General features: G+C 43.5%; 1 protein-coding gene across 1 annotated transcript; it reads left to right on the forward strand.

Annotated features, from left to right (window-relative positions):
• Positions 1–16316: 16316 nt before the first annotated feature.
• Positions 16317–21630, forward strand: elf3 (E74-like factor 3 (ets domain transcription factor, epithelial-specific)). Its single transcript, XM_024412637.2, has 9 exons — positions 16317–16519; positions 16910–17085; positions 18226–18456; positions 18638–18724; positions 18828–18941; positions 19145–19231; positions 19356–19469; positions 19878–20079; positions 20268–21630. Exons 2-9 carry the CDS (start codon positions 16917–16919, stop codon positions 20380–20382), a joined length of 1119 nt encoding a protein of 372 aa, XP_024268405.1. The 5' UTR covers positions 16317–16519; positions 16910–16916; the 3' UTR covers positions 20383–21630.
• Positions 21631–27021: the final 5391 nt, after the last annotated feature.

The following is a 27021-nucleotide window of genomic DNA, read 5'->3' on the forward strand; positions in this document are numbered from 1 at the left end:
ACGCACAGACACACGCACAGACACACGCACAGACACACGCACAGACACACACACACACACACACACATTCTCACACACACACACACACACATTCACAGATAAACACACACAAACCAAATGAGGTCATTTCAAACATTTGTGGTTGTGTTGACCATGCTAATCTGTACCCAGATTCTCAGGCATTACACCACATGACTGTGTGAACATTAACCAGGTAGGCATGGTCAGAGAGCTGTAGCCCAGGCTAGGTTCTCTCAGGCTAGGTTCTGTTTTCACGGCCCTTTCTTTCTCTCCTTTTCCTTCTTTCATTCTTACTCTCTTTCTCACTCTTGTTTTCTACCTCTCTCTCTCTCATTCTCTCTCTCTCTCTCTCTCTCTCTCTCTCTCTCTCTCTCTCTCTCTCTCTCAATGAAATTCAATTCAAGGGGCTTTATTGGCATGGGAAACATGTTTCCATTGTCAAAGCAAATGCAATAGACAATAAACAAAAGGGAAATGAACAAACAACACATTAGTAAACATTATACTCACAAAAAGTTTTAAAAGAACATAGGCATTGCAAATGTTATATTATTGTCTCTGTACAGTATCGTAACAATGTGCAAGTCGTTGAAGTATGACAGAGAAAATAAATAAACAGATAAATTCAAGGTTGTATTTAGAATGTTGATTGTGCTCTCTTTTGTCATGGCAACGGGCCACAAATCTTGCTGCTGTGAAGGCACACTGCAGTATTTCACCTAGTACATATGGGAGTTTATCAATGTTTCATTTGTTTTCAAATTCTTTATGGGTCTGTGTGATCTATGGGAAATAGGTGTCTCTAATGTGATCTTACATTTGGCAGGAGGTTAGGAAGTGTGGCTCAGTTTCCACCTTATTTTTTGGGCAGTGGGCACATAGCCTGTCATCTCTCGAGTTCTGCCTATGGCCGCCTCTCTCAATAGCAAGGCTATCCTCACTGAGTCTGTACATAGTCAAGGATTTTCTTAATTTAGGGTATGTCACAGTGATTAAGTATTCTGACACTGTAACTCTCTGTTTAGGGCCAGATAGCATTCCAATTTGCTCCGTTTTTTGGTTGATTCTTTCCAGTGTGTCAAATAATTATATTTTTGCTTTCTCATAATTTGGTTTGATCTAAATGTGTTTCTGTCCTGGGGCTCTGTGGTGCCTGTTTGTGAACAGAGGCCCAGAACCAGCTGGCTGAGGAGACTCTTCTCTAGGTTAATCTCTCTGTAGGTGAGGGCTTTGTGGTGGAATGTGTGGCCATTGCTTCCTTTTAGATGGTTCTAGAATTGAACAGCTCTTTTCTGGATTTTGATAACTAGTGGGTATAGTCCTAATTCTGCTCTGCATACATTGTTTGGGGCTTTGCATTCTACACAAAGTATATTTTTGCAGAATTCTGCATGCAGATTCTCAATTGGGTGTTTGTCACATTTTGTGAATTATTGGTTGGTGAGTGGACCCCAGACCTCACAACCATAGAGGGCAATGGGTTCGATAACTGATTGAAGTAGCCAGATCCACTATTATGGATTGGGGTAATCAGGCCTTGTTTCCAAATATTAGGGAAGATGCCAAGATAATGCTGAGGATAATGTTGTTGAGTGGATGAATAGCCACTTTGAATTTGTGATCTGTATAGTTAATCATTTTGTAGAGTATATCATCAACACCGCAGGCCTTTTTGGGTTGGAGGGTTTGTATTTTGTCCTATAACTTATCCAATGTAATTCGAGAAACCAGTGGGTTCTGGTAGTCTTTAATAGCTGAATCTATGTTTTTGTTATTCGTTCCTTGTTATATGCACAAAGTTGGAGAAGTGGTTTATCCATACATCTCCATTTTGGATAGATAGCTCCAAAATGTGTTGTTGTTTGTTTAGTGTGTTCCACTTTTCCCAGAAGTGATTTGATTCTATGGATTCTTCAATCACAATGAGCTGTTTTCTGTCATGCTGTTTCTTCTTTTTTCTTAGTGTATTTCAGTATTATTTTAGTGTTTTACCATAGTGAAGGCATAATCTAAGGTTTTCTGTTTCTCTCTGTTTCTGATTGGATAGGCTCCTCAATTTCTTTCTCAGGATTTATATTCTTCATCGAACCATTTCTCAGTGTCTTTTGTTTCCTGACAGAATTTTAATTTGATATGTTAGCTGATAGGTCAAATAAATTGTCCAGGCTTCCTACTGCTAATTTTACACATTTATAGGAAAAACAATAACATTTTGTCCAGGAAGTTGTCTGGGAGGGATTGGACTTGTTGTTGGCCAATTGTTTTTTTTGGTAGGTTTTTACACTACCTTCCTTCAATCTATAGCATTGCTTAATAGTATGCAGTTTGTTTGGCTTCGATGCCTCATGGTTGATTTTTGCTCTGTTCAGGTAGATTGTGATTGGTTGTAATCTGATAGTGGTGTCAGTGGGCTGACTATGAACGCTCTGAAAGACTCTGGTTTGGTGAATGGTGCCCCTGAGGGGATGGCTGCCGTTTTACTGCTCCTAACCAACTGTGCTATTTCGTTTGTTTTTTCGTGTTGTTTGTAACTTATTTTTAAACTTATTTTTTACATAATGTTGCTGCTACCATCACTTATGATTGGAAAATAACTTCTGTACATCAGAACAGCAATTACTCAAATCGAACTGGACAAATATTTTTTATTTAACGAGTCCGAAGCGAAGGATATCCTTCTTTCTCGGGAATGGGCCCAAATCCCCATCATTTGAGAAAAGACTGAGAAAAAGGGGGCGGAGGTCGGGTTGCCTTCTGAGAATTCGTAGGCGAGTATGTAAACCCCCTCTAACATCAGTCCTATTAGCCAACATGCAATTATTGGATAACAAAATGGATGCACTCCGATCAAGGATATCCTACTAACGGGACATTAAAAACTGAAATATATTATGTTTCACCGAGTCGTGGCTGAAGGACGGCATGGATAATATACAGCTGCCGGGGGTTTCGGTCCATTGGCAAGATAGAACTGCTGCCTCCAGTAAGACAATGGGTGGCGGTCTGTGTCTATTTGTAAATAACAGCTGGTGCACGAAATCTAATATTAAGGAAGTCTCAAGGTTTTGCTCGCCTGAGGTAGAGTATCTCATGATAAGCTGTAGACCACACTATTTACTAAGAGAGTTACAGTGCCTTGCGAAAGTATTCGGCCCCCTTGAACTTTGCGACCTTTTGCCACATTTCAGGCTTCAAACATAAAGATATAAAACTGTATTTTTTTGTGAAGAATCAACAACAAGTGGGACACAATCATGAAGTGGAACGACATTTATTGGATATTTCAAACTTTTTTAACAAATCAAAAACTGAAAAATTGGGCGTGCAAAATTATTCAGCCCCTTTACTTTCAGTGCAGCAAACTCTCTCCAGAAGTTCAGTGAGGATCTCTGAATGATCCAATGTTGACCTAAATGACTAATGATGATAAATACAGTCCATCTGTGTGTAATCAAGTCTCCGTATAAATGCACCTGCACTGTGATAGTCTCAGAGGTCCGTTAAAAGCGCAGAGAGCATCATGAAGAACAAGGAACACACCAGGCAGGTCCGAGATACTGTTGTGAAGAAGTTTAAAGCCGGATTTGGATACAAAAAGATTTCCCAAGCTTTAAACATCCCAAGGAGCACTGTGCAAGCGATAATATTGAAATGGAAGGAGTATCAGACCACTGCAAATCTACCAAGACCTGGCCGTCCCTCTAAACTTTCAGCTCATACAAGGAGAAGACTGATCAGAGATGCAGCCAAGAGGCCCATGATCACTCTGGATGAACTGCAGAGATCTACAGCTGAGGTGGGAGACTCTGTCCATAGGACAACAATCAGTCGTATATTGCACAAATCTGGCCTTTATGGAAGAGTGGCAAGAAGAAAGCCATTTCTTAAAGATATCCATAAAAAGTGTCGTTTAAAGTTTGCCACAAGCCACCTGGGAGACACACCAAACATGTGGAAGAAGGTGCTCTGGTCAGATGAAACCAAAATTAAACTTTTTGGCAACAATGCAATCACCCTGAACACACCATCCCCACTGTCAAACATGGTGGTGGCAGCATTATAGTTTGGGCCTGCTTTTCTTCAGCAGGGACAGGGAAGATGGTTAAAATTGATGGGAAGATGGATGGAGCCAAATACAGGACCATTCTGGAAGAAAACCTGATGGAGTCTGCAAAAGACCTGAGACTGGGACGGAGATTTGTCTTACAACAAGACAATGATCCAAAACATAAAGCAAAATCTAGAATGGAATGGTTCAAAAATACACATATCCAGGTGTTAGAATGGCCAAGTCAAAGTCCAGACCTGAATCCAATCGAGAATCTGTGGAAAGAACTGAAAACTGCTGTTCACAAATGCTCTCCATCCAACCTCACTGAGCTCGAGCTGTTTTGCAAGGAGGAATGGGAAAAAATTTCAGTCTCTCGATGTGCAAAACTGATAGAGACATACCCCAAGCGACTTACAGCTGTAATCGCAGCAAAAGGTGGTGCTACAAAGTATTAACTTAAGGGGGCTGAATAATTTTGCACGCCCAATTTTTCAGTTTTTGATTTGTTAAAAAAGTTTGAAATATCCAATAAATGTCGTTCCACTTCATGATTGTGTCCCACTTGTTGTTGATTCTTCACAAAACAATACAGTTTTATATCTTTATGTTTGAAGCCTGAAATGTGGCAAAAGGTTGCAAAGTTCAAGGGGGCCGAATACTTTCGCAAGGCACTGTATCATCTATATTTTTCATAGCTGTGTATTTACCAGCACAAACCGATGCTGGCACTAAGAAGGCACTCAACGATCTGTATGGGTCCATAAGCAAACAAGAAAATGCTCATCCAGAGGCGACACTCCTAGTGGCCGGGGACTTTAATGCAGGGAAACTTTTATCCGTTTTACCTCATTTCTACCACCATGTTAAATGTGCAACCAGAGGGAAAAAAACTCTCAACCACCTTTACTCCAAACAAAGAAACACTTACAAAGCTCTCCATCGCCCTCCATTTGGCAAATCTGACCATAACTCTATCCTCCTGATTCCTGCTTACAAACAATAACTAAACCAGGAAGTGCCAGTGACTCACTCAATAAGGAAGTGGTCAGAGGACACAGATGCTAAACTACAGGACTGTTTTCTCAGCACAGGCTGGAATATGTTCCGGGATTCTTCGAATGGCATTGAGGAGTACAGTACACCACATCAGTCACTGGCTTCATCAATAAGTGCATCGATGAAGTCGTCCCCACAGCAACCATACGTACATACCCCAACCAAAAGCCTGGGATTACAGGCAGCATCCGCACTAAAATAAAGTGTAGAGCTGCCACTTTCATGGAGCGGGACTCTAACCTGGACACTAAAAATAAATCCTGCTATGCCTTCCAACGAACCATCAAACAGGCAAAGCGTCAATACAGGACTAAGATTAAATCAAACTACACCAGCTCAGACGTTCGTCGGATGTGGCAAGGCTTGCAAACTATTACAGATTATGGAAGCACAGCCAAGAGCTGCCCAGTGACACGAGCCTAACAGATGAGCTAAATAACTTCTGTACTCGCTTTGAGGCAAGCAACACTTATTCCCCTCCTGTACTCCCTGTTCACCAATGACTGCATGGCCAAGCACAATTCCAGCACCATCATTAAGTTTGCAGACGACACAACAGTGGTAGGCCTGATCACCAACAACAATGAGACAGCCTATAGGGAGGAGGTCAGAGACCTCTTGTGGTGTCAGGACAACAACCTCTCCCTCAACGTGATCAAGACAAAGGAGATGATTGTGGACTACAGAAAAAGGAGGACCGGTCACGCCCCCAGTTCTCAATGATGGGGCTGTAGTGGAGCAGGTTGAGAGCTTCAAGTTCCATAATGTCCACATCACCAACAAACTATCATGTTCCAAACACACCAAGACAGTCGTGAAGAGGGCACGACAATGCCTACCCTCGGGAGACTGAAAAGATTTGGCATGGGTCCTCAGATCCTCAAAAAGTTCTACAGCTGCACCATTAAGTGCATCCTGACTGGTTGCATCACCGCCTAGTATGGCAACCGCTCAGCCTCTGACCGCAAAGCACTACAGAGGGTAGTACATACGGCCCAGTACATCACTGGGGCCAAGCTTCCTGCCATCCAGGACCTCTTTACCAGGCGGTATCAGAGGAAGGCCCAAGAGATTGCCAAGGACTCCAGCCACCCTAGTCATAGACTGTTCTCTCTGTTACTGCACAGCTTCTACCCCCAAGCCATAAGACTCTTGAACAGTTAATCAAATGGCTACCTGGACTATTTGCATTTTTCCCACCCCTCATTTTTACTCTGCTGCTACTCTCAGTTTGTTATCCATACATAGTCACTTTACCTCTACCTACATGTACATATTACCTCAATTACCTCAACTAAGCGGTACCCCCGTACATTGACTCTGTAGCAGATCCCCCTGTATATAGCCTCGCTACTGTTATTTATTGTTGCTCCTTAATTATTTGTTATATTTCTTATTTTTTCTTAAAACTGCATTGTTGGTTAAGGGCTTGTAAGTAAGCATTTCACTCTATGGTCTACAGCTGTTGTATATGGCGCATGTGACAAATAACATTTGATTTGAAGCCTACTATTGACTATGTAGATACCCACGATAAGCAAGAGCTGTTAGAGTTGTGACCTGTTTTTGTTGGTTATGTTGTCGTAGTTGTGTCTGGAGGGGAATATGGTTGAGGGAATGCTGTCACCTTCAGGTAGGTGCTTGTCCCCATGTGTGCTGAGGGTGTCAGGTTCTTGTCCATTTCTGGCATTTAGGTCACCACAGACAAGTACATGCCCATGGTCCTGGAAATGATTGATCTCCCCCTCTAGGATGGAGAAGCTGTCTCCATTAAAGTATGGAGATTCTAGTGGGGGGATGTAGGTAGCACACAGGAGGACATTTTTCTCTGTTAAGATCATTTCCTTTTGAAGTTCTAGCCAAATGTAAAATGTTCCTGTTTTGATCAATTTAAACAGAGTTAGTTAGGTCTGCTCTATACCAAATTAGCATTCCCCTTGAGTCTCTTCCCTGTTGCACACCTGGTAGTTTAGTGAATGGGACTATCAGCTCTCTGTAACCTAGAGGGCAATCAGTGGGTCCATATCCTCTATACCGTATCATGTTTTCTGTAGGATGACAATGTCTGCATTTCTAGTTTCTTTGGTGAAGTCCAGGTTCCTGCTTGTTAGGCCAATGGCAGATGACCTCCGGCCTTGGATATTCCAGGATGAGATAGGGAAGGCTTTGTGTTCCATAAAGTGTCCAATGTTGTTAATTGTGTGGTTTGGCCTCAGAACAGCAAGTGTGAGCAGAGCCTGCTGAGCATCTGATTTATGTCATTGGCTTGGGCTAGTGTAAGAGTGGGGGTTGGGCCTGTTTGCCTGCTCATTGCCTGTGTGTATGTGTGACTTTCAGGTGGAGGCTCTTTTTGCGGGAGTTGGGGGGCTGCCTTGTATAGGTGAACCTGGTCATAAAGGCTGTTCAAGTCAAGGGTGTAGTTGTGGGCCAGGTAAACATTTGGTTTTGAGGTATAGTCACGGGAAATACTTGAATTTACCCACTGTATTGTAGCAGGATGGTATTTTTGTGTTAGCAAGGAGGAGATAACCACTTGTACATTGGGGAATGTAGAAGAAGCTTTATCAATCACTCCCTTGAGTGCTGTGGTCTCAGGTCATTTGTGCTTGTGTGTATTATTATGTGGCTGGGTGACCCTAGTTGGTCCTCTCTCTCTCTCTCTCTCTCTCTCTCTCTCTCTCTGCCCTCCAGACCCCCTCAATGCTGAGATTCCTCAGTGACAGGGTTAGTGTGTGCCAGGGTTAGTGAATGTGTAACTGGGGTTTTCTAACGGTCGTTGGCAAACCACCAACAAACCAAAGCTCACTTACACAGATCTCACAATCACTGTTTAACCTGAATTGTAGTTACATGTTGAAAGGAAATGCTCTTTCAGTAATTATAAGGGGGGAATTATGGTCTCTCTTCATTAGTCTACTACTACTACTAATGCTGCTACTGCTACGAGAACTTCTACAAATACACACACACACTCAAAGATATGACACACACAGGATGTCTAAAGCAGAAGCGCACCCCTACACACATGCGTAGACCTGTCTATCTGCACACTCTTAATCATCTTCCTTTCCAATTATCTTCCTTTCCTTTCTCACTCTTCATCCCTCTTCTAAGGGAAATCATGGCAACCCAGTCTTTCTAGCAATGACAGTAGGTGTGAGTAATGTCAGAGGCAAGAAAGAAGGAGAGACCCGCAAACAAGTCATGGAATTGTTCCTGTTGATGCCACGCCAGTATGCCCAAAGGACACAAAAGCCAGTGTTACAACACCAACCAGTCCAACAGCATTCCAGCCTATGTAGAAAAAGGAGGAAGGGAAGCGCTGCTAAGGTACACAGTAGTAGATTGTGGTAGACAGAAGGGGCTCTTTGGTAAAAGGGGTAAATTGGTCATCAAAAAGAAAGGAGGACCAAGGCACTCTTCATATAATTAATTAAAGTCAATTTATTTGTATGGCATGTTCAATGGAAATACAGTTTAAAAACTCTGACGTGTTTCGGCTGCATGGCCTTTGTCAGGCAGAATTCCTGCCTAACCGCTGTTTTCTCTTTTAACATGGAAAGGAAGGGGACAATTTGCGTTGTGAAATTTGGGGGAAATGATTACCTTCTTTACAGGTAGAGGTAATCAGCAGAGGTCACTCAGGAGGTCACAACTTCAAAGCTGCTATGACATAACTCCTCACCTGCATAACTGTTTACACACATCAGGCAATAACCATATAGAGTGGCCCATTCAATTTGTGCCCGGGGGGGGGGCATTACTATTTCAGGTTACTAAAAAAACACCAGGTCATTCTTGAATGTTTAAAACTAGATATAAAGTATGCAGTAATTATAATGGACCTATACATTTTCAAATACCTGCTCTTTTTCTGGCCCGCAAATTGGTTTTGACAAACAAATCGGTCCCAAAAAAATCTGTGCGGCCCTCTGCTGAATTTTAAAATCTTGATGTGGCCCGCGAGCCGATATTATTGCCCACCCCTGCCATACATCGACACTATAACCTCTGATCAAACTCCTCTACTAAAGCCACTGTATACTGACAACATGCCAATACTGTGGGAAATGCTATTTATAATGCTACTTATCTGCTTTCTCAGGAAGGCAAGGATAACCTTTGATCTCTACAGTCAACGCCTTACCTCACTCAAATACAAACTTGAGCACTTTAAGCACCCTTTCCCTTTTCCCATGCAAAAGAAATGACGCACAAGAGATTTCATGCATTAATTAACCTGTTACACCGTAAGATAGAAGTAGAACTAAAACCATTATCACCCTTTGAATGATATGAGCTAAGATACTCAGGCCTCTGTCTTTGCGCCGAAGAATCCTACAGTATACGTGTATTGGCCTTTATCAGTCACTAAGAGGTGACAGTGAGCCACAACAACCCCTTGTACCCCATCGGCTTGACAATAAAAACCACACACCAAAGCCACACGGCTCCAGGCTCTGCAGCACACAATGGAAGGATTAGGTATATTTGAGGGGTGGTTTATTGTCTAATTGCCCATTCAGTCTACAATCAAACGACTCCCTCTGCTCTGTGTCCAAGTTTCGGTGCAGCTCTCTTCGAGCCAGACGCAGTTTCAGCTAATGACACATTGACTAGTTGCCAGCTGGTGCTCACCCTTAGTTTCACGTCTCAGTAGATTCCAGTTAGACTGTTATCAACATGCTGCACCCCAACATGTGTATAAACAGAAAAGTGTATAGGATTATAAATAAAATAAAAGCAATATATATATATTTTTAAACAATACACATAATCCAGAAAAAGAAATAAATTAAGAAATATCAGATGCAATGTCAGAGAGCAGAATATAAATATATACTGAACAAAAATATAAATGCAACATGTAAAGTGTTGGTCCCATGTTTCATGAGCTGAAATAAAGGATCCCAGAAATGTTCCATACTCACAAAAAGCTAATTTCTCTCAAATTTTGTGCACAAATTTCTTTACATCCCTGTTAGTGAGCATTTCACCTTTGCCAAGATAATTCATCCACCTGACAAGTTTGGCATATCAAGATACTGATTGAACAGCATGATAATTACACAGGTGCACCTTGTGCTGGGGACAATAAAAAGCCACTCTAATATGTGCAGTTTTGTCACACAATAAAATGCAACAGATGTCTCAAGTTTTAAGGGAGCGTGCAAATTGGCATGCTGACTGCAGGAATGTGTAAGGATTGATGCTGGTAGAGACGAGAAGCAGGTACAGGAAGTGAACATTTAATTATCAACAGACATGGAACGGAACAGGACAAGACAGCGTCTGAACAAGAACACATAACGACATTAATGCAGACACAGGGAAAACACAGAGAAACAGACAGTTATAGACAGGAAAATCAACAAAGGGGAGGAGTCCAGGTGAGTCCAATGAGCGTTGCTGCACGTAATGATGGTGACAGGTGTGTGTAATGAAGGGCAGCCTGGCGCCCTCGAGCGCCAGAGAGGGAGAGTGGGAGCAAGAGTGACAGTACCCCGGGTGCCACGAGGCATCCCACCTGGGCGAGCCTGATGGGCCGGCCGAGGCATGGGTGCTGGACAAGCCGGCTGGGGAGAAGACCAACGAACCGGCAGAGACGTGGGAGCCCGACGATCCCGCTGAGGCGTGGGAGCTAGACGAACTGGCTGTGGCATGGGAGTCTGGCGAGCCGGCTGAGGCGTGGGAGCTAGACGAACTGGCTGAGGCGTGAAAGCCCAACGATCCCGCTGAGGCGTGGGAGCTAGACGAACTGGCTGAGGCGTGGGAGCCTGATGGGCCGGTTGAAGCATGACGTGGGGTGGGCGCCTGCCGAGCCCAGCGAGGCAAGACGACCTCTCGAGCCAGCTAAGGCCTGGAAAGCCCGACAAGCTAGCTGAGGCACCACCGGTTCCCTCGGCGATAGCACCCGGAACCGACGTCACCAACCAAAACTCCCTAATGCTTATTTTAGGGGTGTCTGCATTCTGTAAGGATTGACACTGGTAGAGACGAGAAGAAGGTACAGAGAGTGAACATTTAATTATCAGCAGACATGGAACGGTACAGGACATGACAGCGTCTGAACAATAACACATACCGACATCAATGTAGACACAGGGAAAACACGAGGAAGCAGACAGTTATAGACAAAGGGAAGGAGTCCAGGTAAGTCCTTTGAGTGCTGCTGCACGCAATTATGGTGACAGGAGTGCGTAATGAAGGGCAGCCTGGCGACCTCGAGCGCCAGAGAGGGAGAGCGGGAGCAGGCGTGACAGATTGTCCATCAGAGCTGTTGCCAGAGAATGTAATGTTAATTTCTCTATCATAAGCCACCTCCAAAATCATTTTAGAGAATTTGGTGGTACGTCCAACCTGTCTCACAACATCAGACCATGTGTATGGCGTCATGTAGGCGAGTGGTTTGCTGATGTCAACGTTGTAAACAGAGTGCCCCATGGCGGTGATGGGGTTATGGTATGGGCAGGCATAAGCTACGGACAATGAACATAATTGCATTTTATCGCTGGCAATTTGAATGCACAGAGATACCATGACAAGATCCTGAATCCCATTGTCGTGCCATTCATCTGCCGCCATCACTTCATGTTACTGCCTGGGTTATTGTCAGCAATAGGCTGAGAGAGGCTGGACTGAGGGCTTGTAGGCCTGTTGTAAGGCAGGTCCTCACCCAAAATCACAGGCAACAACGTCGCCTATGGGCACAAACCCACCGTCGCTGGATCAGACAGGACCAGCAAAAAGTGCTCTTCACCGACGAGTCACTGTTTTGTCTCACCAAGGGTGATGGTCGGATTCACTTTTATCATTGAAGGAATGAGCGTTATTCCAAGGCCTGTACTCTGGAGCGGGATCGATTTGGAGGTGGAGGGTCCGTCATGGCCTGTGTCGGTGTGTCACAGCATCATTGTACTGAGCTTGTTGTAATTGCAGGCAATCTCAATGCTGTGCGTTACAGGGACGACGTCCTCCTCCCTCATGTGGTACCCTTCTTGCAGGCTCATCCTGACATGACCCTCCAGCATGACAATGCCACCAGCCATACTGCTCGTTCTGTGCGTGATTTCCTGCAAGATAGGAATGTCAGCGTTCTGCCATGGCCAGCGAAGAGCCCGGATCTCAATCCCATTGAGCACGTCTGGGACCTGTTGGATCGGAGGGTGAGGGCTAGGGCCATTCCCCCCAGAAATGTCTTGGAACTTGCAGGTGCCTTGGTGGAAGAGTGGGGTAACATCTCACAGCAAGAACTGACAAATCTGGTGCAGTCCATGAGGAGGAGATGCACTGCAGTACTTAATGCAGCTGAAGGCCACACCAGATACTGACTGTTACTTTAGATTTTCATCCCCCTTTTGTTCAGGGACATATTATTCCATTTGTATTAGTCACGTGTCTGTGGAACTTGTTCAGCTTATGTCTCAGTTGTTGAATCTTGTTATGTTTCTTTTTTGCTGAGTTTATGTATAAATACACAGAACAGGTGTGTACAGCAGTAGTTATATAGGATGAGCCATAACTAGAATATAGTATAAACTGTACATACAGTGTGTAAAACAGTATGTAAACATCATTAAAGTGACCAGTGCTCAATGAATCTATGTACATAGGGAAGCAGTCTCTAAGGTGCAGGGTAGAGTACCACGTGGTTCCCGGCTAGAACAGGGACTATGGCCTGGATATAGAAGCTGTTTCTCAGTCTACCGGTTCCAGCAGCTTTGACACACCTGTACTCTCTCTTGGGTGGATGAGGTCCTTGATGAACTTCTTGGCCTTTTTTTTTTTACCTTTATTTTACTAGGCTAGTCAGTTAAGAACAAATTCTTATTTTCAATGACGGCCTAGGAACAGTGGGTTAACTGCCTGTTCAGGGGCAGAACGACAGATGTTGTACCTTGTCAGCTCGGGGATTTGAACTTGCAACCTTTCGGTTACTAGTCCAATGCTCTAACCACTAGGCTACCCTGCCGCCACCTTCCTGTGACATCGGGTGCTATAAATGTCCTGGAGGACATGCAGTGTGGCCACAGGTGATGCGTTGGGCTGACCACGCCATGCTCTCAATATGTGGATGTGGATGGGGGCAAGCTCTCTCTGCTGTCTCCTGTAGTCCATGTTCAGCTCCTTTGTTTTGTTGAGGGAGAGGGTATTTTCTTGACACCATTCCACCGTGGCCCTCACTTCCTCCCTATATGCTGTCTCGTAATTGTTGGTAATAAGGCCTAGCACTTTTGTGTCATCAGCAAACTCGATGATTGAGTTTGAAAAGTGTGTGGTCACGAAGTCATGGGTGAAGAATACCGGAGGGGCTGAGCACGCACCCCTGTGGGGCCCCCATGTTGAGGATCAGCGTGGCAGAGGTGTTGTTTCCTACCTTCACCACTTGGGGTTGGCCAATCAGGAAGTCCAGGACCCAGTTGCACAGGGAGGGGTTCAGACCCAGGGCCCTGAGCTTGGAGGGCACTGTGGTGTACAAGACTGATGAACAGCAGTCTTACATTGGTATTTATCTTGTCCAGGTGGGATAGGGCAGTGTGCAGTGCAACAGCGATTGCATCGGGAACAAGTGGGAACAACATCCTCTATGCACTTCCTGATGAACCCAGTCACAGAGTCAGTGTATACATCGATACTATTCTCAGAAGCAATCAAGAACATGTCCTAGTCCTAGTGATCAAAACAATCTTGAAGCACAGATTCCGATTGGTCATACCAACCTTGAACAGTCCTTACCACTGGAGTTTCCTGATTAAGTTTCTGCCTACAGGTGGGGGGGGTGGGATCTGATTTGCTGAAGGGAGAGTTGGGGAGAGCCTTGTAGCCATCCCGGAAGGGAGAGTAGCAATGATCCAGGGTCTGTGTTGCATGTGCAGTACAGGAGATGTGTTGATAGAATTTCAGTAACATTTTCCTCAGATTTCCTTTAATAAAGTCCCCAGTTACAATAAATGAGGCCTCCAGATATGCAGTTTCCAGGTTGCACATAGCCCAGTGAAGTTCCTTGAGGGCCGTTGAGGTGTCGGAATGAGGGGGAATATACAGTCAAAAATGTGGACACCTACTCATTCAACGATTTTTCTTTATTTGTAAAACATTTTTTAAAGTAATGATGGACTGTAGTTTATCTTTGCTTCTCTTTGAGCTGTTCTTGCCATAATATGGATTTGGTCTTTTACCAAATAGGGCTATCTTCTGTGTACCACCCCTACCTTGTCACAACCCAAATGATTGGCTCAAACACATTAAGAAGGAAAGAAATTCCATCAATTTACTTTTAACAAGATACACCTGTTAATTGAAATGCATTGCAGTTGAAAAGAAAGCTGGTTGAGAGAACGCCAAGTGTAAGAACCGATGCTGGAGTAGAGAAGCAGGTACGGAGAGTGAATATTTAATTATGAAAGGACATGGAACAGGACAGGAACAGCGTCAGAACAAGGGAAACAAAAACGACATGAAGTCAATAATGCTGAAGTGGGGAACAGAGCTGGTGAACAGACAGACATAGGGGAGGTAATGAGACCAGGTGATTGAGTCCAGGTGAGTTCAATGAATCGCTGATGCGCATGACGAGGGAAACAGGTGTGCATAATGATTGTGGTAGGAGTGCATAGTGCTGGGCAGCTTGGCGCACCCTCGAAAGCAGGAGAATGCATGACAGCTAAGAGTGAGCAGAGCTGAAAGTAGTAGAAAATAGCAAAAATAAAGAAAATTGAATGAGTAGGTGTTTCCAAACTTTTGACTGGAACTGTACAATGGCAGTGGCGATGACCAATGACAATTATCTTGGGAGGTAATGCGATCAGCATTTGATGGTGAGGTATTCCAGATTGGGAGAACAAAATGACTTGATTTCCTGTATGTTACCACAATCACACCATGAGTTATTAATCATGAATCAAACCCACCCTCCTTTCTTTTTACCAGACAGTTATTTCTTCCTGTCTATGAGATGGACGGAGAACCCCACTGGCTGAATGGATGGGGACAATATATCCGGAGAGATCCATGATTCTGTAAAACAGAGTATGTTACAGTCCCTGATGTCTCTCTGGAAGGAGATCCTCGACCTGAGCTTGTCTACTTTATTGTCCAGGGACTGAACATTAGCGAGTAATATACTCAGAATATATGGATGGTATGCAAGCCACCTGAGTCTGACTAGGGCCCCGCTCCTTCTACCTCTTCTCCGGCATCAGTGTTTTGTTGCAGCTAACTAGGGAAGTTCAAACAAAGGATCCAGGATTAATTTCTTAAGGCAACATCTCTGCCAACACCTAACAAGTCCCACTATGACCCTGCAAAGAAAGCCAATCAGAAAAGTTAATGTTGTGTTTGTTTTGGCAAGCCAGACAATTTCTCTGGGATATCTTATTTAAAATGGCCACTGAACCTGCGTCATGGTAACCATATCAAGTGAATGACTTGCAGTGTCAGGTCCTTGCATTGGGTAAACATGTGTGGAGCTGTGGCTGAACCAGTCCACTGAGCTAAGGTCAACAGAAAATGTTGGAACAAATGACTTAATTCCTCAGAAATAAACGTAAATGTCAGAAGTGGTGATGTGTGTGTGCACTCATGTGTGAGTGAGTGAGTGTGTGGCAGGTATCAATGTCGGTAAAGTAGCTAAATCTGGTGCGACGCATTGTTTCTCAATACTCTTGAAACGTATGTTTTTGTTGTGCATTGTCACTGCCAAATAAAGTGACGGAAAATATGATAGGAACAATAGGAAGACAGGCTTATTGAAATGACTGGAATGGCATGATTGGAACAGAGTCAAACGTGGTTTCGATATGTTTCATGTGTTTGACACCGTCCCATTAATTCCATTCCAGCCTCACTCTCTTCACCCATCAACTCCCCCTCCATTCCACCCCTTCCTTCTGTCTTTGTCTTTCCATTCTACACACCCGCCAACGCTCTTGAGCTTCTTCATGGAGAGAAGGAGCGAGGGAGGCGGGAGGCACTACGTGGAGTGTGTCGGGGGTGGCATAGCGGGAGGGCAGGTTTGTTTTGTTTTTCACTGTTCTCTGGAAGAGAGGGAGAGGGAGGTGGAGAGAAGAGAGAGGGGGGTGTGACCCATGCCATGGCTTAATGGTACCATGGAATTCCCCCCCAGTTTACCCTGACCTGGCCCCTCCCACCTGTCTTACTGGGCTATAAAGCCTTACACAGGTAAATCTAGCAACAGGTACATCTTTTACTTTATAGAGAGAGAGCTAAAGGGAGAGAGAGAGAAGAAATCGAGTTAAGATTAACCGTGTACTGACAAGCTCTCTGAGTGAATCCCGAACACCGGACTCTAAATCAAACTGTGGAGTATTATCATCGCTACCTGTTCATCGCTACCTGTTCATCGCTACCTGTCGGTCGCCTCAGAATCAGGTACGTGTGGAGATGGAGTTGCTCTTTGGGGAGTAATGGGGTGGGTGTTTTGGTCGGGGGTCACAAGCATCTTGACAACATATGTTTTGCGTATATTCATGCACACCGGAGGAAAGGAAAGGAAAACTGTGTATTCATACACAGACAAATGTTTCGCATACATGCAAAGTACAACCACAGTGACCCACTTCAAATCAATGAATTATAATAAGGCATGTTTCACTAACACATCAATATCCAAATGTTGATCGTCCTTGTATACGCACCGAATGGCTCACTCAATTATCTCCTAGTTGTCTCCTAGAGAAAACATGTACAGATTTGTTTATGAATCTATGTCCATAAACAGCATTGTAATGTCTTACTAACTGGACTGTCTCCTGGTTGTAGATAGCCCATGTCGTCTGCCAGTGAGTTGTGTATGATCCTGACCGACGCTAACATGACCATGTACCAGACTGGGAGCTCAGAGCCGCTGCAGCCCAGCCTCACCACTGTGTCTCTGCCCGCCGTAGGAGACCTGCTGCACCTCTCAGACCTTTCCTCATGCAGTGCCAATATACTGGGTGAGAACAGTAACTCATACTTTAAAAAAAATGTATTTATTTGACAGGGACAGTGTACAACAACAAAAAAAGAAGAATTCCCAATATACTGAGAAATTCTGCATTTCGCCAGATTTAGCTAACAACTCATTTCCATCTGCGGTCACCTGGACCCTATAGGCGTCTTATAACAATGCCTCTTCATAATAACTGAGAACACCCAGAAGATGATATAACCATGATGTCTATTGAAGGAAGAAACAATAGACACAAACTGAATCATGACAGAAGAGGAGGATGTGTAACTTTCTCTGCTTTGTTATCAGCATGTGGTATACTTTAGTCCCTAATATGTCATTGTGTGTTGATCACCTGTGAAACCACAGTATGGATGTGTGTAAAGTTTTCTTCAAGGATCTTTATTCAGTCATGAGTTTTGGCGGTTGTTTGGTTTTAGTTGTTGTGTCGGCTGGTGAAGTCCGTGGATATTTCCCATTGTCTCACCCTGGATAGACCTATTGGCTGAGCTTGTTGGCAGACACTCAGTCGAAGCACACATTAAACATACTGCATATCCTTAAGCGAAACTGTCAGACAGACAGGGGATTGGCTGAACTTTGCAATGACCTCATTTAGAAGGCTGTTAAATCATTAACCGGGACAATGTTTAACTTGTATTTAATAGAGTCTTTTCATCTTTCAGACGTCTCAAGCTTTATTTTATTTGCCGTAGCCTATAGCGAGTGATAAGTGGTGACTAGACAGAGCGTCAGCAGAGCAGAGATAAACTAGAGCCAGACATTCTGACTTGGCGAAACCACAAAATCAGATTTTCACAGGTCCAGATCAGGATCTGCGTTCTTGGTGGGTTGTCATTTATTTGGAAAGCGTGAGTTAGTTATCATCTTGTGGGTGGTTAGATTGACAAAGGTTTTATATTTTAAATGTTCTATAATAGTTATGACTGAAAACATAATGTGTAATTACTATCTATCCAGATTGAATCTATATCAAATTACTTTATTCTTGCTATGTAACTGTACATGTAACAACAAAAGAAAAAGCTGTCAAAAAAACACACATATGAACGCACACAAACATACACAGGCACACACAGTGCACAAATCTAACTCCCCCCTTCACTTCTGTGTCCTCCTCTAGCTCAATGGTATGACCTGAACCCTCAGTACTGGAGCAAGCAGAACGTTTTGGAGTGGATCAGTTTTCACGTGGAGCGCAGTAAGTTTGATGCCAGCACACTGAGCATGTCCTACTGCTCCACGGATGGACCTACACTATGCCAACTGACCAGAGATCAGCTGTTAAACATGTTTGGAATGTCCCTCGGGACTCAGCTCTACCAGAGCCTGGTGGAACTCAAGGCCAAATATGGTAAGGATCTGATGGAAGTGAAATGAATCAACTTTATTGATGACTGTAAAAGGGGGAATCTTAGATTTGGCTCCAGGAACAGACACAGACATTTTAGTAATTTAATTTAGACAATTGATTTGTCAATATAGTAATGATTCAGTCATTAAATATATTTTTGTGTCTGTCATTTTGGTTCCAGATCTGAATGAGACCTGTAAGCTTCTGGACAACTTTCTGGAGGAGTTCCCAGACTTCCCTCTGCTCAGCACAGTAGAAGTGAACGAAGGTAAACACCTCCTCTCGTCTTTTCTTCCCACTTCCTACTACCACGCCAAAGCCTCAAGTGTTAGTAGGACACATTTGCTGACACTGTGATGTTACTGTTACAGTTGTGAGAGACACCAGCTACACTGACTTCTCACACATCTTCAAGAACTTCGAAAACATGAAGCCGCTCAGCGATAACGGATACGAGTCCGACAGCATGCACAGCTCCTCGTCAGGTGAGTGGTGTCCCTCTTTCCTCTTCTTCTCCTTTATCATCACTCCTCTCATCTCCTCTTCCCCCAAATCTTCTCACATCACTCGATCAGTGTGTGATTGGTTTGGCCTGTATCACTGAGCCTATGGCCTTATTAATCGATCAAGGCAGGACGAAGGAGCGGCCGTGTTGAAAGTGTTTTCCTTCCTCTCTCCCTGCCCCCAGGTGGAATGTTGAGCTTCCAGAACCCCAGCTCTCCAGAATCCAGGAGCAGTGAGTCTGACCCAGAGTTCTCCTACCCTCAGTTCGCAAGTGAGTACAACTTTTCATAAGTGGACGTCACATTCTTGATCTTCAGATGGGTGAGCCTTGAAAGTGCATGTCTCTTTGAAAGCCGGTCTGGTGTTCTAAACTCCGGAACCGTTGTGTTTGACAGAAGTGCACATAAAGACAGAGAGGGGAGAGATGAAGAAGAGAGGCAGAGGAAGACCTCCCAAACTCAGCCGAGACCCCAAACACTTCTATCAGACCTCCACAAAGAGCAAACATGGTGAGTGGCTCTTCTCATTATAAACACGCACGCACACACACACACACACACACACACACACACACACACACACACACACACACACACACACACACACACACACACACACACACACACACACACACACACACACACACACACACACACACACACACACATGTCAACAACTGTTTTCAATGGTGCTCTGTAGAAGCACAGTTTTATCAGTCACGTGATTTGCATACATTTTTGCATCTGGTACTGAAAACAGCCACAGTCAAAACATCACAGACACACACACACAAACACGCATGCGCACACACACACAAGCACACCTGCTCTACTTCCTCCTTGCTTGCTTAAGCACACGCACACACTTGCACTGTCTTACACCCACCTAACGGTAGCTCTCCCTTCTCAACCCTATAGCGCCTCGTGGGACCCACCTGTGGGAGTTCATTAGGGACATCCTGATCCACCCAGAGCAGAACCAAAACCAGGCTCTGATGAAGTGGGAGGACCGCCGTGAGGGTGTCTTCAAGTTCCTCAAGTCTGAGGCTGTGGCCCAGCTGTGGGGGCAGAAGAAGAAGAACAGCAGCATGACCTATGAGAAACTCAGCCGCGCCATGAGGTAGGAAACCATGGTAATACAGTAGCACCATCATGGCAATTAGCCATGGAAACCCTAATCCTAGCAACCAAGCTAAACACAGCTAACCGGTTAAGGATGAAGTTAGATTTGTATTGTGTCGACAATGATAAACCATTGCCTGGTCATAAGAATAACCTGTGGCTCTCCTTCCTCCCTCCCTCCTATAGATACTACTATAAGAGAGAGATCCTGGATAGAGTGGATGGTAGACGGCTGGTCTATAAGTTTGGGAAGAATTCCACCGGCTGGAAGGTGGAAGAGACCGAGCTGCATGGCATGTGAGATACAAGGCAGGAGACAGGACAGGTAGAGACCAATGGCCAAGAGTGGCGAAGGTATAAACTGGACAGACCAGTTCCCCTGGGCCCTATTGTAGATAGGATGACCCAGTCTCTGGATGACAGCTCTACTCTACCTGAAAGAATATAAAGACACTTACTTCTCTTCTTCCAGGGGAGGTGTTGCAGAAAATTTAAGCCAGTGTTTTTGGCTCCAGTAGGTTTTATGAACCGATATACTTATTGTACAGTAATTATGTGTATTTCGATTTTGAATCAGGCATTGTTGTGGACATCGCTCTGTACCTACCAGTGGTAGGTATGATGGTGTGTCTGTTAATTTGTTTTCAGTTATATTCTAGATAATAGTGGTCCTGTATGACTGGATGTCTCAGTTGGTAGAGCATGGTGCTTGCAATGCCAGGAATGTGGGTTCAATTCCCGGGATCACCCATATGTGAAATGTATGCACGCATGACTGTAAGACGCATTGGATGAAAGTGTCTGATTAATATAACAATAAAGACATTTACATTGTGTGGGTGTAACTCACCTTGTGTGTCACTATGACAACCACCAGGGCATTATGATTTTTACTGTGGCAATGTAAGCACCGGATATGTTTGTATTGTTTTTTGTTTCTATTGATATTTAACAAGTGACAGTCTATCCCTGTGCAGCCTATCATTTTTCTATGTCTATTTGCAAGACGGCTAGTTGCCAAACTTTTGACTTCTAAATTGAGCCAATAGTTAGAAGAGCCTCATGTTGTGTTTTACTCTTCTGGGAGTTATGGGTATATAAGGTCTTGTGTTAAATTGTAAACCTGATATGAAGGAGGGAGGAGACAAAATGGAGGACAAACAAAAGATAGAGAAGAGGGAGAGGGAACAAAATGAAGGGATACTCATTTATAAACTATCGGTGATACGACGTTGTGTACTTCGCTGTTTCAGCGTGAATGTTGTCTATGAGGTATGTGTCCTTTGTAGCCATATTAATATTTTTGTATCTCACCAGACGAGACCTACGTCAGATTAAAACAAATCAGCGACTCAACTCCTGTTCTTCATGATTTTTAGTTCTGTTATGCAGCTGGTCTGTTTCCTTCTAGATCACTCAATATCATGAGTATGAGAATTCAATCTCAGATTGTATCGTTTGTGATATTTTCACACGCATGTATGTACAGCACATTGTCTTGTTTTGTACAGTTAAGAGCCTTTTTACGGAAATAAACTGTTTTAAATAATGTAAGTGTCCTTGTGTATTTGGTACAAAATTGACTATTATGTTTGAAAGAAAATCACATAGTACCCCAACTGAACATAAACTTAAATTAAAAGCACTCCTAATTCAATCGGTGTAATATATATTAAAGTTATATTCTCTCCCTTGACATGACTTTTTCACGTCTCAACCACCTGTTTAACCTCAGTATAACATCTCATCTGGAGGACGAGTCAGTTGGCAGTCTGACTCCTGCCATCCATCGTCAGACAAGACAACAAACAACAGAAGTTGGGCCGTTCTGGCTCGGTCAAGGCCTATTTACTTACAGAACCAGACATTTAGCACAGAGGTCATCCTAGGTGTGTAATCAAAATTGAATCGACTGCCGTTTTCAGATCCATGTCAAGTTTCTACTTTACATGAAGCAGTGCTTTGCACCTGTCTCTCAGTTGCAATTGTCTCTGGTTGGCGCAGGAGTAAGCTTATACTCCTCCTAGAGCTACCACCACCCTGGCGACAGTAATGACTGATTGTCTGTGTTTGCTTTTTAACATCAACTACCCTTCGGATTTGCTACAGCGCAACAGTAAGCTTGCTGTTCAAACATGATCCATCAGTACATGGACAGGCTCCATTCAAATGTATTTACTGAGAGGACATATTGTAGAGTAGTGTGGCAGATGGGACAATTCCCAGCCTACAGACCATAACTGATGGCTGCTGCTTACAAACACATAGTGTACAGTATGCATGTATGTGTATATATATATATATATATATATATATATACACGCACGCACGCATGCACGCACACACACACACACACACACAATCTCTCTCTCTCTCATTACACCCACAAACACACAGCATTCTGGATTGATTGGAGATGGCTCGACTGGAGTGTGTTGGTTTAAGGGCTCTATTCAGTCCGTATGGTTAAGATTCAGCGTTACAGCGTGATTGAAATTCAAAGGCAATGTTCCTGTGTTAGCAGAGACAACTTTCACTGTAAACGCTGCAGATGTCGGCTCAATTGGAAATGTCCTTTACAATTCTATTGCGTTATATGTAACACTTCAGCAATACAAATTGAATAGAGCCCTAATTCTCTTTTGTGTTAAATGGAACTGAATGGAACTTGCAGCTCTTGTTGTCATGTTGTAAAAACACCATGCAACCGTGACAGACTGTCTGTCTATAGCAGAGCTGTTTCACCAATTCGGTGCCTTTCAGAAGTATAACTTGGTAAAAAAAATACGTTGGATTTCACCTCATTTTCACATTCTGTCATAAAGAGCACATGTTCAACTTCATAAATACATGCTCCCCCCTCTCAAGAGGTTAAATAAAAAAGTGCCAAATAAAGTAACAGGGTTGACCGTAACACAGGTTTGATGACTTCATCATAAATCAGCCATGAATCCCCTTGTGACAGGGGAAATGGAAGCTTGTTGTGTGCAACAGGGAGTGGTAATCAGATGCAAGCTTCACAAAATCATTCAGTAGTGAAACATTTCTAGCCTGACGTGATATCCTCGACCCACTCAGTATTCCACCACAAAACACCAGAAAATGGCAAAAATAGTAGAACCAGCTCATCTGTTTTACACTAAATCAAATCAAATCAAATTTTATTTGTCACATACACATGGTTAGCAGATGTTAATGCGAGTGTAGCGAAATGCTTGTGCTTCTAGTTCCGACAATGCAGTAATAACGAGCAAGTAATCTAACTAACAATTCCAAAAAAAACTACTGTCATACACAGTGTAAGGGGATAAAGAATATGTACATAAGGATATATGAATGAGTGATGGTACAGAGCAGCATAGGCAAGATACAGTAGATGATATCGAGTACAGTATATACATATGAGATAAGTATGTAAACCAAGTGGCATAGTTAAAGTGGCTAGTGATACATGTATTACATAAGGATGCAGTCGATGATATAGAGTACAGTATCAACGTATGCATATGAGATGAACAATGTAGGGTAAGTAACATTATATAAGGTAGCATTGTTTAAAGTGGCTAGTGATATATTTACATCATTTCCCATCGATTCCCATGATTAAAGTGGCTGGAGTAGAGTCAGTGTCATTGACAGTGTGTTGGCAGTAGCCACTCAATGTTAGTGGTGGCTGTTTAACAGTCTGATGGCCTTGAGATAGAAGCTGTTTTTCAGTCTCTCGGTCCCAGCTTTGATGCACCTGTACTGACCTCGCCTTCTGGATGGCAGCGGGGTGAACAGGCAGTGGCTCGGGTGGTTGATGTCCTTGATGATCTTTATGGCCTTCCTGTAGCATCGGGTGGTGTAGGTGTCCTGGAGGGCAGGTAGTTTGCCCCCGGTGATGCGTTGTGCAGACCTCACTACCCTCTGGAGAGCCTTACGGTTGAGGGCGGTGCAGTTGCCATACCAGGCGGTGATACAGCCCGCCAGGATGCTCTCGATTGTGCATCTGTAGAAGTTTGTGAGTGCTTTTGGTGACAAGCCGAATTTCTTCAGCCTCCTGAGGTTGAAGAGGCCGCACTATGATTTGACTATTAGATGTTCAATGTTTCTTTTGAAAATAAAATAAAAAGGACGTAGAAAGGAATAATTTCACCACATTAAAATGAGAGCTCAGTTCACCTAAGGTTGACCTTAAATGAGGGACTGACGTAAATTAATCACTAATCACAGTAAATAAATAATGAATGACTTGGTCAAAGCAACAAAATAACTAAAGCTTTTGTTGATGATGTGGGGTGGCATGTAGCTTAGTGGTTAGAGCATTGGGCTATTAACCGAAAGGTAGCTAGATCAAATCCCCAAGCTGACAAGGTAAAACAAATCTGTTGTTCTGCCCCTGAACAAAGCACTTAACCCCCCGTTCCTAGGCTGTCATTGTAAATAAGAATTTGTTCTTAACTGCCTTTCTTTTAAAACATTTTGGGGTTAAGTCTGTTCAAATCTTCCAGAAGTCACACAGGGTACACGGAGGGACATGTCAAAATACATCATTTTGCCACTTTTTCATGTACAAAAAAATCTGATTTATTGAAGTATCCATCAGAGATTGGAACCGGTTCAGGGAACAGAACCGGAAAATAACATTTTTCAAGGAACAGAATCAGAACCGGGAACGAAAGTGATGTATTCTTTTCTGGAACATAATCGTTATTTTAAATGCATGGTAACCGGTTAATAACGTTCTTTTACGTTCCTGGATTTTTTTTTCCAAATTCCACAAAAAAACGCAACAAAACAAAGCTCTATGCAAAGCCCTCACTCTGTCACTCAGAAACGTATTCTAGTGTCCGCCTGCCAGCTGAAAATGTGTAGGCTACCTGCGTGTGCAAGCTACCTGCCCCTGTGAAACATAGGCTACCGTAGCCTGCTGACATTACAAGTTTGATTCAGAAACAAGGGAGAGATTTTAAATTCGAGAAGAATTAATTCCCTTTTTAATGCTAGTTAAGGATACTATAGTTATCACTTTTCACATTGGGTTTATTAACTACATAAAGGTAATACGTGTTTTAATTCCGGTGCCGGCTTTTAAAATGCAATATTGGTGCACAATTTCTACTTAAAATATTAGTTCAAAGTATCAAAGTTCAAAGGCACACTTTTCATTGACTGACGCATGTTTAAGGACACGTGATGCATGTGGATGAGAGTGTATGTGTTGTGTGACGTTTCAGAGACGAGACTATAGATGTTACTTTTTACAAGGGTTCCACTGTTGCCAGGAGAGTGTTGAGGTTGAGTTGGGATTCACTGCTGCGACATGGTTTACATCTCAGTCTGATGCTCACTCCCACACACACACAAACGCACGCAAGCATGCACTTGCACATACACATACACACACTTAAGGAAGACACACCTCCACACTCTGGCAGGGAGTTTCTGGGCATTCCATTCCATGCCAGACTCTTCATTGGGTGAGCTGGGTCATAGGTTCCTGTACAAATCAAGATATCGCCTTATTTAGGCCTGGAAGAATTCGCACTGAAACATCCAGGATTAATGAGAGCAACAAAATCATCTTGTGATTGACCACTGGGCACACACTGGTTGAATCAACGCTGTTTCCACGTCATTTCAATGAAATGACGTTGAATTGATGTCTGTGCCCACTGCGGGTAGTAATGTGACGTGTTGAAAGCACCGTTGAAAACACTGTTGAAAACATGCATAAATCAAAGCGCTGTGGTTTTCCAAGTGCAGAACACAAGACTAAAAGGCCTTTCACCTTTAACAAACACTATAGGGATTTCAAAGCTCTCCCTCATTCCCTCTTCACACTCTATCTCACACACACACGCACACACGCACACACACACACACACACACAACACACACACACACACACACACACACCTTAGTGAGGTGACAAAGGGTATCTGCACCTCCCCGCTAGATCAACATACCTGTCTAACAGGTGTGTTTGGCAGGCTGCCAGAATGTGACTCCAGCACGTAACTTACTGGAAGCCTTCTGTCTGCTGCCAGGAAAAATATAGCGAGGGCGGGGATGTAGCTTTTATTGCCACTCTCTCTCTCCCTCTATGTGTGTGTACAGAGAGACAGTGACCATGGCCTTTCAATAGTCACTCATTAAACCCCTAGAGACGAAAAGAAAGTTCAGGAAATTATTTACATATTTTTTTGGACACCTAACTACTTCCATATATACTTCCATAACATTTTTAACTGTTACCGGGCTACCTATAGAACATTTATATAGAGAGAATATTTATACGTTTTAGAGTTTATTTTGCTTCAACCCTACACATTTTGCCATGGGCCGGAGAGGAAAATGTGCAATTTTACAGCTAATTTCCTGCAATTCTACAAATTTTGCCAAGTTTTTAATATATGATATCTGAGTGAGACTGACAAACAAAATCATTGGGGGCCCCTCGGCCTCTAATTGTACCTTGATTACTACAAATATAGATAGATGGCCACTAGACTATCTTACCAATCTAAAACATGTTAGCTGACATGGGCTAATTGAGTGACTATCACAGAGACTGACATAAGAGAAAAACTGTTGATGCAGAACCACATTTTTGAAATTGCACCTTGCGTATTCTACTACTCTACCTCGCAACAGTAAGTTGAGCCCACGACTGATTATTACTCTTTTTTGTTGATCAGAGGGCCTCTGACTAGACTGCAAACTCTCCTTCCGGACTCACATTAAGCATCTCCATTCCAAAGATACATCTAGAATCGGCTTCCTATTTCGCGACAAAGCCTCCTTCACTCATGCTGCCAAACGTACCCTCGTAAAACTGACCATCCTACCGATCCTTGACTTTGGCGATGTCATTTACAAAATAGCCTCCAACTTTCTACTCAGCAAATTGGATGCAGTCTATCACAGTGCCATCCGTTTTGTCACCAAAGCCCCA

The sequence above is a fragment of the Oncorhynchus tshawytscha genome, linkage group LG02, assembly GCF_018296145.1.
Source record: "Oncorhynchus tshawytscha isolate Ot180627B linkage group LG02, Otsh_v2.0, whole genome shotgun sequence".
In the NCBI taxonomy this organism is placed as follows: Eukaryota; Metazoa; Chordata; class Actinopteri; order Salmoniformes; family Salmonidae; genus Oncorhynchus; species Oncorhynchus tshawytscha.